Raw genomic sequence first — 16673 nt, forward strand, 5'->3', positions numbered from 1 at the left:
AGTACTTTGGTTCGGTATTCACTAAGGAGGACACAAACAACCTTCCGGATATAAAAGGGGTCAGAGGGTCTAGTAAGGAGGAGGAACTGAGGGAAATCCTTATTAGTCGGGAAATTGGGTTGGGAAAATTGATGGGATTGAAGGCTGATAAATCCCCAGGGCCTGATAGTCTGCATCCCAGAGTACTTAAGGAGGTGGCCTTGGAAATAGCGGATGCATTGACTGTCATTTTCCAACATTCCATAGACTCAGGATCAGTTCCTATGGAGTGGAGGGTAGCCAATATAACCCTACTTTTTAAAAAAGGAGGGAGAGAAAACAGGGAATTATAGACCGGTCAGCCTGACATCGGTAGTGGGTAAAATGATGGAATCAATTATTAAGGATGTCACAGCAGTGCATTTGGAAAGAGGTGACATGATAGGTCCAAGTCAGCATGGATTTGCGAAAGGGAAGTCATGCTTGACAAATCTTCTGGCATTTTTTGAGGATGTTTCCAGTAGAGTGGACAAGGGGGAACCAGTTGATATGGTGTATTTGGACTTTCAGAAGGCTTTCGACAAGGTCCCACATAAGAGATTAATGTGCAAAGTTAAAGCACATGGGATTGGGGGTAGTGTGCTGACGTAGATTAAGAACTGATTGGCAGACAGGAAGCAAAGAGTAGGAGTAAATGGGTACTTTTCAGAATGGCAGGCAATGACTAGTGGGGTACCGCAAGGTTCTGTGCTGGGGCCCCAGCTGTTTACATTGTACATTAATGATTTAGACGAGAGGATTAAATGTAGTATCTCCAAATTTGCGGATGACACTAAGTTGGGTGGCAGTGTGAGCTGCGAGGAGGATGCTATGAGGCTGCAGAGTGACTTGGATAGGTTAGGTGAGTGGGCAAATGCATGGCAGATGAAGTATAATGTGGATAAATGTGAGGTTATCCACTTTGGTGATAAAAACAGAGAGACAGACTATTATCTGAATGGTGACAGATTAGGAAAAGGGGAGGTGCAACGACACCTGGGTGTCATGGTACATCAGTCATTGAAGGTTGGCATGCAGGTACAGCAGGCGGTTAAGAAAGCAAATGGCATGTTGGTCTTCATAGCAAGGGGATTTGAGTACAGGGGCAGGGAGGTGTTACTGCAGTTGTACAGGGCCTTGGTGAGGTCACACCTGGAGTATTGTGTACAGTTTTGGTCTCCTAACATGAGGAAGGACATTCTTGCTATTGAGGGAGTGCAGCAAAGGTTCACCAGGCTGATTCCCGGGATGGCGAGACTGACATATCAAGAAAGACTGGATCAACTGGGCTTGTATTCACTGGAGTTCAGAAGAATGAGAGGGGATCTCATAGAAACGTTTAAAATTCTGACGGGTTTCGACAGGTTAGATGCAGGAAGAATGTTCCCAATGTTGGGGAAGTCCAGAACCAGGGGTCACAGTCTAAGGATAAGGGGTAAGCCATTTAGGACTGAGATGAGGAGAAACTTCTTCACCCAGAGAGTGGTGAACTTGTGGAATTCTCTACCACAGAAAGTTGTTGAGGCCAATTCACTAAATAGATTCAAAAAGGAGTTAGATGTAGTCCTTACTACTAGGGGGATCAAGGGGTATGGCGAGAAAGCAGGAATGGGGTACTGAAGTTGCATGTTCAGCCATGAACTCATTGAATGGCGGTGCAGGCTCAAAGGGCCGAATGGCCTACTCCTGCACCTATTTTCTATGTTTCTATATATTTTAAAAGTTTACCAAAACTGTTCTACGTGATACACCTATACTTACATCAGCATCTGGAGTTTATTTTTGCTTTTTGAATAAATTATTGTGCCAAGTCAGATACACTTAATTATACAAAAGCATAATACTTTTGATTGGGAACTTTACAGCCTTCTCAACTCAACATGGAGTTCAACAATTCTGCCCCTATTTTATCACATGGCAGCTGTTGATGATTCTGCCATTCCAATTTACATCTATTGTCGACTCATCTTTTGTTTCTTTACTTGTCCCCTTACCATTTGCTTTACACCATCATCCCTTTTGTCATTTAATCACTCCTGCCTTCCACCCTATCCCAGACCTTCCCTTTTGTTCTTTCCTCACCACCCACCTTTCCTTGCCCCTGCACTTGCTTAAAATCTGTTCCATCTCTAACTTTTTCCAGTTCTGATGAAAGGTTATCAACCTGAAACTTTAACTCTGTTTCTCTCTCCACAGATGCTGCCTGATCTGCTGAGTATTTCCAGCATTTTGTATTTTTATGTCAACTAGAATGTTTGAGCAATTATCTAACACCAGGCACCAACACTGTTTTGATCAATAATTACGACATGGCTAAATTATTGAATAACAAGATCACTGCATAGCTGTAGCCACTTCCATGATTTCCCTCCCCAAACCATTTACCTGACTGTTGTTTCTGCACTCAAAGTCTGATTTGCCTGAATTCTTCTCATCATCCAGTTTCATGTAGCTCTCACGCAACAAGTAGCAAACTAGCCATTTGTACGCAGCCAAAGCAACTGAAAGGCAAGCAGAAATAAATTAGTAAACAGTGTTTTCCATCGGAGGCAGAGCTTTCAGCCATCAGAGCCCCACACTGGAATTTTCTTCCTAAACCCCACCACCTTGCTGCATCTCTTCCCACCTTCAAAAGCTTCTTTTCAACCACACCTTTGGTTGTCCCTCCTAAATTTCTCTCTATTCCTGCTTTGTATCTGATCTACTCCTTTGTAAAGGGCAATTACAGGCCTTATATTTAATTAGCAAGATATTTTGCTTATTCTATGGATGCGTGGTTCCGTGTAGAGTGTTACATATATTTTTAAATTTGGTACACAACGTACTCCAGCTAACTATAAAGTAGACTCTCCGATCTTCAGGAATGTACATCAGGGACTGCTAGAAATTGCCATTCGACTCAATGCAGCTATCTGAAACATTCTATATAAGGGGGATTTAAGGCATGTGTGCTTGTGTTTTGAGCATTTTAGTCATCTATGATCTGAATGAAGTGCACATCGTTGCCTTCACTGACGTTTGATGCATTTTCCATTGTTGCTGAGGATCAGGATCCAAACTGAGCTATTCCAAGGTGCACGACAATTATGAAATTCAGTAGCAGATCATGGAAATTCGGAAGCAGTCATAATTTGTTAGTTCGATAAAAGTCAGGGATTATAAAAGGACATGCTTATGGTGTACTGACTCTTCCATTATTGTATCTAATTGTGGTTTGAATAACCCCAATGCCTTTGTCTCTTGATAAGGATTATTCAAAGCATTTATCGCTCTTGAGTAAATATACTTTTTCTGATATCTATTCCCTATTTACTTTTCACTAATTTCTACTTATGTCTGCTGATCCTATATGAACAAAATCAAATATGAAAACTAGTTTCCGCCTGTATAATCATGCCAGGAAACTCATGACCAAGAGGTTCATGCTCACACTTTTGTACAGATGATCCATGAGTCCACTGTTTCTGGTTACAGACACCACAAAGTATATACATTAATTCTATGTGCAGACCCTGAAGCACCTTTAAACTCAATTTTAGCCCCATATTGATCTGTTTTTAAAACCAAAAAAACCCCACTAAATTAGGCAGAATGGAATAATTGCTAAAAAATAAACACCACAGACCATAAATACACTTGACTCCGCCCTTTCAAAAAACACTGAAAACCGGAAAAACTAATTCTTTATTGTCTTTTGTTTAAAGGCTCAAGAATTATACAATACAGAGTAAAGGAAACAATATTCTGAACATGATAATTGCTATCTGTAACAAAGCTACCACCAATGAGGGCAGACTTTGATTAAAACTGAAGTGAAGTGATCTTTTACTCTTCCCAATCAGTAAAAGTCTGTGCACTTCATTTGCAGCCTGGGCAAATTACAAGATGAATTGTTATTAAAATGTACATACGTCTTTGCTTCTTCACCCTACATTTGGAAAATGTCTTTTCATTCTGCCACAGAGTGGCTGACGTGAGTTTGTATTTGTACTTCTGCATATGGTGTGTTCCTAGTCATAAAAGTACTGTTGTGAGGAATTGGAAAATGAACAAAACTGCAGGAAATGGTGGCTGGCCAAAAAGAGCACTGGTGCAAACCCCAGAGCATGTCTCATGCCCATCTTCTCAACTGATGATGGCAGATATGATTTTAAAGTAGAATTAAATATAATTTACTCCAAAACTAAAATGCATTTTTTGTCCATCAGCCCCAAGATACTAACGACATTGCTTTCACAAATAGGCAGTCTTCTGTCTACCCTTTGTCATTGCTGTACCCAAGGTGATTGCCTGTCAATTTACTATGGGGAAGCATTTGCAATGCACTCTCTGTGGCTAAGATTAGGGACTATGTACGCAGACCGATGCCAACCTATACCATGCAATTATATAATATGGAAGGTAATGATCTAAGCCTTTAAAAACAATTAATTTTAACTCCCTGAGTCCATTGTATAATTCTGCATCGAGTTTGTTCTACATGGAGCAGTTTGAGGGAGCAGCTGCAGTGAAAAACTAAGTGGAGGCAGCCACTCATGTCACAGTACAATTGTAAGAGCTTCCTGTCCAGACACAGACAATGTTTAGTTATTTAAGTAGCCCGAGGTGAAAGAGGAATACAATGGCCCTGAAACTGCGGGTGCGTACAATGTGCATGTTCTGGGTTTAGGCGCGCGAAGATCGCACGCATCTCTGGGAGAAGGGCCTTCGCGGGCGGAGATTTGGGCTATTTGCCCAACTCTTGCCCAGTGAATGTCTTTCAAACCTTTATGCTTAAGTCCTGCTTTTACCAGTTAAGCGTTTTAATAGATAGAAAAAATAAATGCTATTACTTATTTTTATATTAAAAACCCTGTCTATGAAGGTTAGTTTATTTTTAATACTATTGAAATATATATTTTATTAATTCAAAAAAATAATTTTTTCTCTAAAACATTTAATTTACTGCAATTTCTATTAATTTAAAAAAAGTGTTTTTTTTTAATTTATGTTTGTGTTTCATTTGATTTTAGGGGTATTCTCATTGATAGCAATGGGAGCTCGGAGTTCCCATTACTATGAATGAGAATACTACATTGTGATTGGTGATCCAGGCCAACGTGATCCCAGGATGCGCATACACCCCTGGAATACGTGGGCCTCTGCGCTGGGCTGCGCATCTAGGCCTTGGAGCACCAATGTTCGTTCCTCCGGGACCACCAAGTGCTTTTGTAAAAAAAAATTTTGGTTGGAGGCATCCGCCTGTGGGAAGCCTCCGACTGCAATTTTTGGCCCAATATATCATCATATTAACAACTAAAACTGTGTCCTGACAACTACACTTATTGTAGTCGTTTTTGGAACTTTTAAAGATAGACATGATTGGTTGAAATTACAAATATTGGTGTGCTCCTTTGAAGGCCCAGTAGTGAATGTACTCTGCAGTATTTTACTGACCTGTACAGACGAGAAAGGCCCCAGGTTCAAACCATGACATGTGCTGTTAGGTGGAGCAGCATTGAGCAATACAATCAGCCTGTGGTTGAATAATTATGATCTTATGTGTATCTAGACTGCATGTGTGCTTTTAATATATTACGTTATAAACAAGTATCTGCCAGGAAAATATCTCATGTATATTATTGAATACATATGCCTCAGTCCTAACCCTTATTACTGGTAATTCCATACCTGTACAAATGCTAATTCAACTGCAATATGAATGATGATTTAGTCATTCAACAATGAAACTGTGTTCAATTTGTAAAACAAAAATCGTAATCTGGTCCTTATTTTCATAGCATTGAATAGTGAGTGAATAATGGTCGACTAGAGCTGCCAATTTCTATGCCTGATAAATTGAAACCAGAATTTGTACTAAATGGAAAATAAATTGTATGTCTCCAAGATTTCGCAGAAGTTGGGATATATAGAGAAATTGCCTAATTTGTAAATTCTTCATTCTACTAATGCGCATCCTGCATGTACTGCATTCCCACATGCGATCCCCTCAGGCCTTGCAACGAGGGAAAATCAGTAATTGTTTTTTGGGTACAAACGAATGGACACTCAAGGCCGGGAGGTGGTTTGTGGGGGAGACATAGGGTCTTTTAAACTGCGTGAGCACAGGGGTGGACTTATTGTGACATCACAAAATGCATTAGACAGGCATTGCCATTTCTGATTTTTCTCACTAGAATGTAGTCCAGTGCCAGATCACACCAGTGGTGTGATAATGATGCTGTAATTAAGAAGTAAAATTACAGTATTCACCTAGCATTTGTCTCTGTGTGAAATATAGCCTTTGACCTGGAGGGGAAAGAGTTTGGCAACTTGAATACGCATCGTAATTTTGGAAATAGTTTCACAAATTCCATCATGTTAAAGGTTTTATCCTCAATTCAGTGAAAAATATTAGATGGCCAATAAGAATGTCCAAAATGAGAATGGAAATTCATTGCCTATTATATAGTCTTATTCATGCTATTAATAAGATATGTAACTGCCTACCAAGCCCCTCTGTCTCTACAACTTGTTCACCTCTTTGAAATCCTTCCTTACAGCCCACCTCTTTGCCATAGCCTTTTGCTTTCCCTGATAATCGCTCTCTCTCTCTTTGGCTCACTCTCTGTTTCTCACCACGCCTCAGTGAAGTGCACTGGGACATACTTTTATGTCAAAGAGTTGTTTCTGTACAATTCCCTGTAGTTTACTATTCAACGGGACATATTTTAATTGTATAACTACAAGTTGTAAAGTGATGTTCATGGTTTTGGTATTGTACCTTTAGGCGCTTTTCCTTTCCTGAGCAAATCCAATGATGATCAATCGGGACTAGGATGAAGTTTTTAATAAATAAACTACTAATAATTATTTTCCTTCATTCTTTCTAATCCATGTCCACTGGTTAACAGTCCAAAACATTTGTTACCATGTGCAAACCCACAGGATACTAGTATCTTCAACTGTGCTATTTATCAACTCATGTGGCCTTCCTCGTTTCTGCCTCTATGGGATAAGATTCCTCTAATTGTTATGTATAGTTACATCGTAAAGAATTTCTAAAGATTTCCTCTGTCCAGTATTTTCTTAACTGCCTTCTTTATGAACATGTCCACAATTTCACTAGAAATAATGGAAGGGCTTTTTATCAATGCACCAACAATGTTGCCACTCAGAAGAATTGTTTTATGTAGTGCCCATCTGCTTTTTCTCTTCTGTTCCCCTTACCAATGTTGGCATCAGTCCAACAACCACATTGAGACAGAATTTATGAAATCTAATATTACCCTTTTTAATTTATGTAAAGTCCTAGCTGTAGAATGTGCACTAGTTAGTTGAAGGTGTTTGCTATCATGGCTGGTGCCTCGGATACCTGCTATTTAGAATCAAACTTACATCCTGTCAATTCGTTCATCGTTTCCAAAGATGACCATAGAGTTTTCTCCATAAAATTGGAAAGGAGCACAGAACCTAAGAAAGTGCAACATTTAACTTGCCTGAGGTCACATCCTGCACTCAAACTCCCCTTATTACTCTTCGTCTCACCACTGCTTAGATAAATAAAAAGTAGAAAGCAAAACATCTCAAAGGAGAACTTGATTCTCAGTCTAGATCATGTTTGCTATACCAGGATGATGATTACTCATAAAGTACTGACACAGAAAAGCAATTTGTTACCAACTTTTTCAAAGCCTAAGAGTCCTACTGATGTAATTCTCAAGTTGCTAGTGTACAAATGTATACACTGGGGGAAATTTGAAGTACTAGTAAGCAGTAGTGTATTTCTATACTGGGCTGTTCCTCAGAAGATGAAACAACAATGTCCGTGGAATGTTACTGAGATGATCTGCTACACAATTCCACTCATGATTCTTCTCTGGGCTTGTTAGGATTTTAAAAAATTGCATATATATTTTCCCCTCCCCTTTTCCTGATTGTTTTGAAGGATCCACACTCAAATCGTTAACTTATCCTCTCCACAGATCCTGCCTGACCTGCTGAGTGTTTTCTATATTTTGCTTTTTGTTTATAACGTCAGTGGATTGACCCACTTAAGTTAGTGCATCTATGCCAATTTGGCAGGATGGTCCATGAGAAGATACAGACACAATTACATTCATTTTTGATGGTGGAGGATTCTGTATGAGGCCATATTTCTGAGTGTATGTAGGACACAATCCTTATTTCATCTTTTGGAGAATGTGGAGCATTCCATTTTAGTACCAAAGGTGCGTAAAGAGACAAAGAGACAGTATCAAACTCAATCAACACACCTTCAATTACATAAATGTATCCAAATCTGTGAAAGTGTGCACTTTAGAGGGTAACTATTACTTTAGGAGAATTACCTATGGTATATGTAAATTTGTTGTACAGTCCAACTCCTTTAAAAAAAAGGTGTGGGCAAATATCTATTTGAGACTAGACTGAAGATTGCAGTGATGAGAATAGGCAGATAATAAAATCTATGGCTGTTGTATTGTTGGGACACTGGAAATGCCTTCCCTGCATTGCAACTGGTCAGAGTTCTTGCTGTTCAAACAAAGTGTTTTTCCTTGCAGCCTGCCTGACTTTTATTTTAATTAAAGAAAAGATTTTTGTAAATATAAGGGTCTAGGAATTGGATATAGCCATGAAATGAGCAGTGTTAAGGCCAAACGATGTTAAGCTGCACCACCTGAAAATGGTCCAGATTGCACACAAAATTCGTGCTCGCTCTTCATTAACATGATTCTTCTTCTTCTCCTTCTCAGGCAGTCCCACGGAATCAAGGATGACTTGCTTCCACGTTAATAATTATTTCTCACGTGACTAATGAGTCCTATGCGGGACCTACAGTCTCTGTCACAGGTGGGGCAGACGGTGGTTGAAGGAATGGGTGGGTGGGATGCTTGGGATGCCATGAGCTCCTTCCGCTGTTTACTTTTGGTTTCAGCTTGCTCTCGGCGTCGAGACTCGAGGTATTCCGCACCTTCCCGGATATTTTTCCTCCACTTTGTGCGGTCTTGGGCCAGGGATTCCCAGGTGTCAGTGGGGATGTTGCACTTTATCAAGGACGTTTTGAAGGTGTCCTTGAAGCATTTCCTCTGCCCACTTGGGGCTCGCTTGCCGTGCTGGAGCTCCGAGTAGAGCGCTTGTTTTGGGAGTCTCGTATTGGGCATGCGGACGTGGCCCGCCCAACGGAGCTGATCGAACGTGGTCAGTGCTTTGATGCTGGGGATGTTGGCCTGAGCGAGAACGCTGACGTTGGTGCGCCTATCCTGCCAATGGATTTGCAGGATCTTGTGGAGGCAGCATTGGTGGTACTTCCCCAGTGCTTTGAGGTGTCTGCTGTCCATAGTCCATGTCTCTGAAGCATATAGGAGGGCAGGTATTACTACTGCTCTGTAGACCATGTGCTTGGTGCTGGATTTGAGATCCTGGTCTTCAAACACTCTCTTCCTCAGGCGACCGAAGGCTGCACTGGCACAATGAGGGTGATATTGGACCTCATCATCGATGTCTGCCCTTGTTGACAGAAGGCTCCCGAGGTCTGGAAAATGGTCCATGTTGTCCAAGGCCTTATCATAAATTTTGATAATCGGGGGTCAGTGTTGCATGGTGGGGGCAGGTTGGTAGAGCACCTTTATCTTACGGATGTTTAGTGTAAGGCCCATGCTCTCGTAAGCTTCAGTGAAGGTGTTGACGATGGCTTGAAGTTCGGCCTTCGAGTGTGCGCAGATGCAGGTGTAGTCTGCGTACTGTAATTCAATGACAGCGGATGGGACGACCTTGAATCTGGCCTGGAGGCGGAGGAGGCTGAACAGTTTCCCGTTTGTTCTGTAGATTAGCTCCACTTCAGCGAGGAGCTTACTGAGGGGGAGATGGAGTATTGCAGCAAGGAAGATCGAGAAGAGCATTGGTGCAATGACACAGCCTTGCTTGATCCCGGTCCAAATGTGAATTGGGTCTGTGGTGAATCCGTTGGTCAGGATCACGGCTTGCATGTCATTGTGAAGCAGGCGAATGATGGTGACAAACTTTTGGGGGGCATCCGAATTTGAGGAGGATGCTCCATAATCCCTCATGGTTGACAGTGTCAAAGGCCTTTCATGCACAGGGGTTGGTGCTGTTTCTTGCATTTCTCTTGGATTTGTCGCATGGTGAAGATCATGTCCACTATGCCCCTTAGTGGGCGGAACCCGCATTGCAACTCTGGGAGGTGTTCTTCAGCCACTAGGAGAAGGCGATTGAGGAGGATTCCTCGGATGACTTTCCCTGTGGTAGACAGCAGGGAAATTTCTCTCTTGTTAGCGCAATCGGACTTGTCGCCTTTCTTCAAGATGGTCACGATTACGCATCTCTGAGATCCTCTGGCATGCTCTCCTCCTTCCAGATGAGAGAAATGAGATGGTGTATTCGCGCCAAAAGCGTTTCTCCTCCATGTTTTAGTGCTTCAGCGAGGATTCCATCTGCTCCTGAGGCCTTGTTGCTTTTCAGTTGTCGGATGGCCTTTTCTACTTTATGCTGGGCTGGGGTTGAGATGGTGGCGGGTAGCATGCTGCGGGATGGTATTGTGGACACTCACGTCGAAGACAGAGGGCTAGAACCTCCACTTTTGAGGTTATCGTCCAAAAATGGACGTTATTTCCGGCGTGGGTGGTAAAAAAGGGTTTTCAGATCGCCAGCTTCTCGCCCATTCTCAAAGCATCTAGTTTACATTTTTGAAAATGGGTGTTACCGTGAGTGAGCTCAAATGGGCGGTGGCGGTAAAATTTTTTGATCTTCTGCCGTAAAGTGTGGCCATCCTTAGCAACGGCATGGCAATGCTCGATTCCTGCGATTCAAGAGGTCAAGAGTCACCATGACATGCGCAGAAGAGGAGACAGAGAGAGAGAGGGAGCTCAGAGGGACTGAAAGCATGGCTGAGTGTGGTGTGATTGCTTTGGGAGGAAGGAGGGAGACTTTAGAGTTCACAGCAAGTAGGCAAGCAAAAAGTAGCTGTTACCAGCCACATATTTAACCGAATTTGCCCTATAATGGAGGATAAGGAGGAGGCATCACAGCACGTTGTGGAGACTGATGCTGGAGAGAGCAGTGAGGTGGGAGAGGAGCACATTGGAGGCCCTAAAAGGGCCAGGAGGTTCTCGGATGAGGCAAATGCCATACTCCTGCAGGAGGTCGAGTCGGCTGAGGGAGGGCATGGGAAGCCCACTCCAAAGGCCGACCAGAGGATATGGACCGAGATAGCAGAGGTGGTCTTGTCGGCAACCAACGAGGTGCGTGAGGGCAACCAATGCCACAAATGATGGAGCGATCTTGTGGGATCCATGTATTTATGTATTTATATAATTTGATTTGTAACAGTCATGAGTGACTATCAGCAGATGTGAGGTCTTGCACTTTTATCGGGAATGTTTTACTCAAAGCCTGCGGTCACGGTGTACATCTTTAGGTAAAGAATGATAATAATTATGATTACATCTGTCGGTTATGTGTTGTATCAGTCTCTATGACAGTACCTAGCAATGATATCATGCAATGATCTCATGCCATGTCGTCCTATCACCTTTTACAGAAGAAGCTATCGACGATGAGGTCTATGCAGAGGCGAACGGGTGGGGGCCACAGTCCCCAGCGAAATCACTGACATGGAGGAGTGAGTGCTAGCACTCATGGAGAAGCACCCCCGGACAGCCACGGACACATCTGCAGACCCTGAAGTGATGCCACATGAGTAAAGCTTACACCATTGTGTGATGTAAAGTCAATAGATGCCACACCAACTCATATCTGACCAATCATATATGATAGATGATTTCTAAAAGTGTGATAGAAATAATGCTGGCCTAATGAAAATCATTGCAATGCACAATGTGTTGATGGTGATGAAATGTGATGTCTGCGATGACTTTGAGAGCGGTGGTGCTTTTGTCGTGCATATGCTGCATGTAGCGCTGGACTCACCTTGTCACCCTAGCACCCCCTTCTCCTCTAACAACCTCATTTGTGTCTTGCAACTCAGCCAGCAGCGCGGCCCCAGGCAAGGCAACAGAGGCCAGAAAGTGGGGCGTAGGGCAGCAGTCGGCGGACGATCCTACTATATCTAGTGCTGAGGAGCTCTGATTGTCGCCCGTCAATTCGCTGGGTCTGTTCTCGACGGATGAGAGCACGAACTTTGAAGAACCTGCATCGCCACGCTCCAGAACCCATTCCACCCCAAGGCCTTATTTTGGTCCTCTGCTCATTCCCACCTCCACTCTGGAGATGCCGGCCCCAAGCACCTCTCCACAGGGCATCGCAGAGAAAAAGATTAGTGAAGACAAACGTAGGTCCCTTGCAGTCAGATTCAGGTGAATTTATAAGGGGGAACAAAGAAATGGCAGACCAGTTGAACAAATACTTTGGTTCTATCTTCACGAAGGAAGACACAAATAACCTTCCGGAAATACTAGGGGACCGTGGGTTAGTGAGAAGGAGGAACTGAAGGAAATCTTTATTAGGCGTGTAATTGTGTTAGGAAAATTGATGGGATTGAAGGCCGATAAATCCCCGGGGCCTGATAGTCTGCATCCCGGAGTACTTAAGGAAGTGGCCCTATAAATAGTGGACGCATTGGTGATCATTTTCCAACAGTCTATCGACTCTGGATCAGTTCCTATGGACTGGAGGGTAGCTAATGTAACCCCACTTTTTAAAAAAAGGAGGGAGAGAGAAAATGGGTAATTATAGACCGGTTAGCCTGACATCAGTAGTGGGGAAAATGTTGGAATCAATTATTAAAGATGAAATAGCAACGCATTTGGAAAGCAGTGACAGGATCGGACAAGTCAGCATGGATTTATAAAAGGGGAATCATGCTTGACAAATCTTTATTGAGGATGTAACTGGTAGAGTGGACAAGGGATAACCAGTGGATGTGGTGTATTTGGACTTTCAAAAGGCTTTTGACAAGGTCCCACACAAGAGATTGGTGTGCAAAATTAAAGCACATGGTATTGGGGGTAATGTACTGACCTGGATAGAGAATTGGTTGACAGACAGGAAGCAGAGAGTCGGGATAAATGGGTCCTTTTCAGAATGGCAGGCAGTGATTAGTGGGGTGATGCACGGCTCAGTGCTGGGACTCCAGCTATTTACAATATACATTAACGATTTAGATGAAGGAATTGAATGTAACATCTCCAAGTTTGCAGATGACACTAAGCTGGGTGGCGGTGTGAGCTGTGAGTAGGACACTAAGAGGCTGCAGGACGACTTGGACAGGTGGTGAGTGGGCAAATGCATGGCAGATGCAGTATAATGTGGATAAATGTGAGGTTATCCACTTTGGTGGAAAAAACACGAAGACAGATTATCTGAATGGTGACATATTAAGAAAAGGGGAAAGTTGGCATGCAGGTACAGCAGGCGGTGAAGAAGGCACATAGTATGTTGGCCTTCATAGCTAGGGGATTTGAGTATAGGAGCAGGGAGGTCTTACTGCAGTTGTACAGGGCCTTGGTGAGGCCATACCTTAAATATTGTGTGCAGTTTTGGTCTCCTAAGCTGAGGAAGGATAGTCTTGCTATTGAGGGAATGCAGTGAGAGTTCACCAGACTGATTCCCGGGATGACAGGACTGACATATGTAGAAAGACTGGGTCGACTAGGCTTATATTCACTGGAATTTAGAAGAATGAGTGGGGTTCTCATAGAAACATATAAAATTCTGACGGGATTGGACAGGTTAGATGCAGGAAGAATGTTCCCAATGTTGGGGAAGTCCAGAACCATGGGTCACAGTCTAAGGATATGGGGTAAGCCATTTAGGACCGAGATGAGGAGAAACTTCTTCACTCAGTGAACCTGTGGAATTTTCTACCACAGAAAGTTGTTGAGGCCAGTTCGTTAGATATATTCAAAAGGGAGTTTGATGTGACCCTTACGACTAAAGGGATCAAGGAGTATGGAGAGAAAGTAGGAATGGGTACTGAAGTTGCATGATCAGCCATGATCATATTGAATGGTGGTGCAGGCTCGAAGGGCCGAATGGTCTACTCCTGCACCTATTTTCTGTGTTTCTATATTTCTATTAGTAGACCTCCATGACCAGTATCTGGGAATGTGCTTGACCAAGAGTTTTGCACGCAGTTACTTATGGTGGCCAGGTCTAGATAAAGATATCGAGTACATCGTCAGTCAGTGTACAACATGTCAATTGGTAAGCAAGAAACCACCATCAGTACCATTACAGTTATGGAAATGGCTTCCCATGGTGTGGCAAAGGCTACATATCGATTTTACTGAGCTAGAAAGACAACAATTGTTCATTGTGATTGAAAGCCATTCGAAATGGGTCGAGCTATTTCCAATGTGGAAAATAACAACAGTCAACCATTAGACATTTTCGGAAGATTATTTTCTTCATTTGGCCTCCCAGAAGAAATTGGTTCTGATAATGGATCACAATTTTGTTCAGAAGAATTTGCACAGTTCACGAGCAAAACTGGTGTGAAACAGACCAAGGTTCCACCGTACCGCCCCGTTTCAAATAGTGCAACAGAGCGCACAGTACAAATTGTAAAATGTGCCCTCATCAAACAGATGTTGGATCCAAATCCAAAGAAACGACAGTTGTCATTGGACCACAAATTGTATAATTTTCTAATTACGTATCATAATACTCCTCATACAACTAGTGATAGAACACCAGCAGAGTTGTTTCTCAAATGATAGCCATGAACCCGATTCTCATTGTTAAAACCAAATTTGGCACAGTCCGTAGAAGAGAAACAATTAAGTTAGAAAGAGAATCATGATAGAGGTAGAGTAAAAGAGAGAAGTGTGAAATTAAATCAAAAGGTGAGAGTGAAGAACCATCATCATAAATGGTTAAAGTGGTTACCAGGAAGAGTGGTGAAAATATGTGGTCCTCGCACATATCTGGTCAAGATGTATGATCATGGACAGGTTAGGTTTGTTCACATTGATCATATTTTACCTGCAGACGTGGAAGTAGTTGAAGCTTGGAATGATTCAAATATTTCTGACTCATCAGATAGTTTGGATACAAGTAAAGTGCCAGTAGCATATCCTATATCAAATGTACTGGAAACAAATCAAGAGAAAGTCAGAATTTATGTCTGAGTCCGAGTCAGGCAGACAAACAGTCTGAAGTTAGAGAGAGTTCAAATGGAAATCAGGGACGTCCCTTGGAGGAAAACTTTCCTCAGGATCAGCCTCGAATGTTCTGGCACCATGTTTGGAAGGTTCTGTTCGAGAGCGAAGGTATCCTCTTCGAAACAAAAGACAAGTGGTTAAGCTTGATTTGTAAATATGGCAAAATAAGTCCATATCTTTTGTTATGTATAACCATACAAGGTATACATGATGATTATGTTGTTATGATTACTTCTTCATCTGGTGGACTACTGTGGCACTGCAGCCAGTGCTGTTTACAACAATAAAGAGGGAACAGGTCACCTGACTAGGTTCCGGATGTTAGCAGCCACCTTACAGCTTGTGTGTGTTCGTTAATTGTACTGAAGTATTACATTTGCTCAGGCGGATCAACTTGTCGTCCGTTGGTAATCGGGATAGGGATTATTCGAGGCTGGCGTAGAACTCCTCTTTGGTCTCATCTGTAGCTTCCAGTGTTGGTGCGTATGTGCTGAGGACCGTAGCGCACTGGGGTGATCCGAAGGATCATGAGGAGTTCATTTATCCTGCAAGGGGAGTCTCTGAGACAGCCAACTAGTTCATTTTTATGGCGCAGCCAACCCCGTGAAGGTGGCAATCTTCTTCTGCTTTACCTTTCCAGGAGAAGGTGTAACCACCATTTTGTTCCTTCAGCTGACCTTCCCCTGCCCGCTGGGATTCGCTTTGGACGGCGATGTCAATGTCGAAACATCTGAGCTCCCGGGAAATGATAGCTGCTTCGGTTTGTCGCTGTTGGGGTTGTCCATGAGGGTCCTGACGTTCTAGGTCCCGAACTTCATTTTGAAGGGTGTAAGATGCCTGTGTGTGAGTTATTTTCACGTGGGGTGGCCGTTGCGCACCGGCTAGGAGCAAGGTCTTGGTCCAGTGGCAAGGGGGTCCAAGACGACTGGAGACCAGGCTCCACTGCATGGGCCTAGTACATATACACACACATACTCCTACTGTCCTCCTTTCTCCTTCCCACAGGACCTCTCTCCCTGGGTTTCATAGAACGCAGTGGCAGCCTCACGACCTCGGCGTTGGCAAGTGCTGCACCGCTCCTGGGCCACGACCCCGCTGCTGGTCCACATTGTACCGCTCCTGGGCCTCGACCTCTGTTCCTCGCCGCTTCCGACCTCCGGGCCTCGCCGACCGCCAGACCTCCCGCTGCTCGCCAACCTCTGGGCTTCCTGCTGCTCTCCGACCTCCAGGCCTCCTGCTGCTCTCTGACATTCGGGATTCCCGCTGCTCTTGTGAATTAGCACCTGTGATGAGACGTTTGGTCACTCGACCAGGAAACACCAAGACTGGTTTGACGAGAACGACTAATAAGCCGCAAGCGCAAGGCATTCTTGGACTGGAAACAGCAACACAACTCGAGAGCAAGAAAGCAGTTCTACAGACATCTGAAGGCCGAGGTCCAACAAAGAACTCGTGACCTAAAGAACAGATGGTGGGTGGAGAAAGCACAGGAGATCCAGCAACTAGCTGACAACCGCGACATGCGTTGATTCT

At 43.3% G+C, this 16673-nt stretch overlaps 1 protein-coding gene across 1 annotated transcript in view; it reads right to left on the reverse strand.

The window, feature by feature from the left end:
- Positions 1-16673, reverse strand: part of acox3 (acyl-CoA oxidase 3, pristanoyl) — a 307347-nt gene that overhangs the window by 109680 nt on the left and 180994 nt on the right. Inside the window, exon 14 of the mRNA XM_070871311.1 lies at positions 2404-2519. Coding sequence (XP_070727412.1) covers positions 2404-2519 — 116 coding nt within the window. The remainder of the gene's footprint in view (positions 1-2403; positions 2520-16673) is intronic.

The sequence above is a fragment of the Pristiophorus japonicus genome, chromosome 2 (genome assembly GCF_044704955.1).
Source record: "Pristiophorus japonicus isolate sPriJap1 chromosome 2, sPriJap1.hap1, whole genome shotgun sequence".
Taxonomy (NCBI): domain Eukaryota; kingdom Metazoa; phylum Chordata; class Chondrichthyes; family Pristiophoridae; genus Pristiophorus; species Pristiophorus japonicus.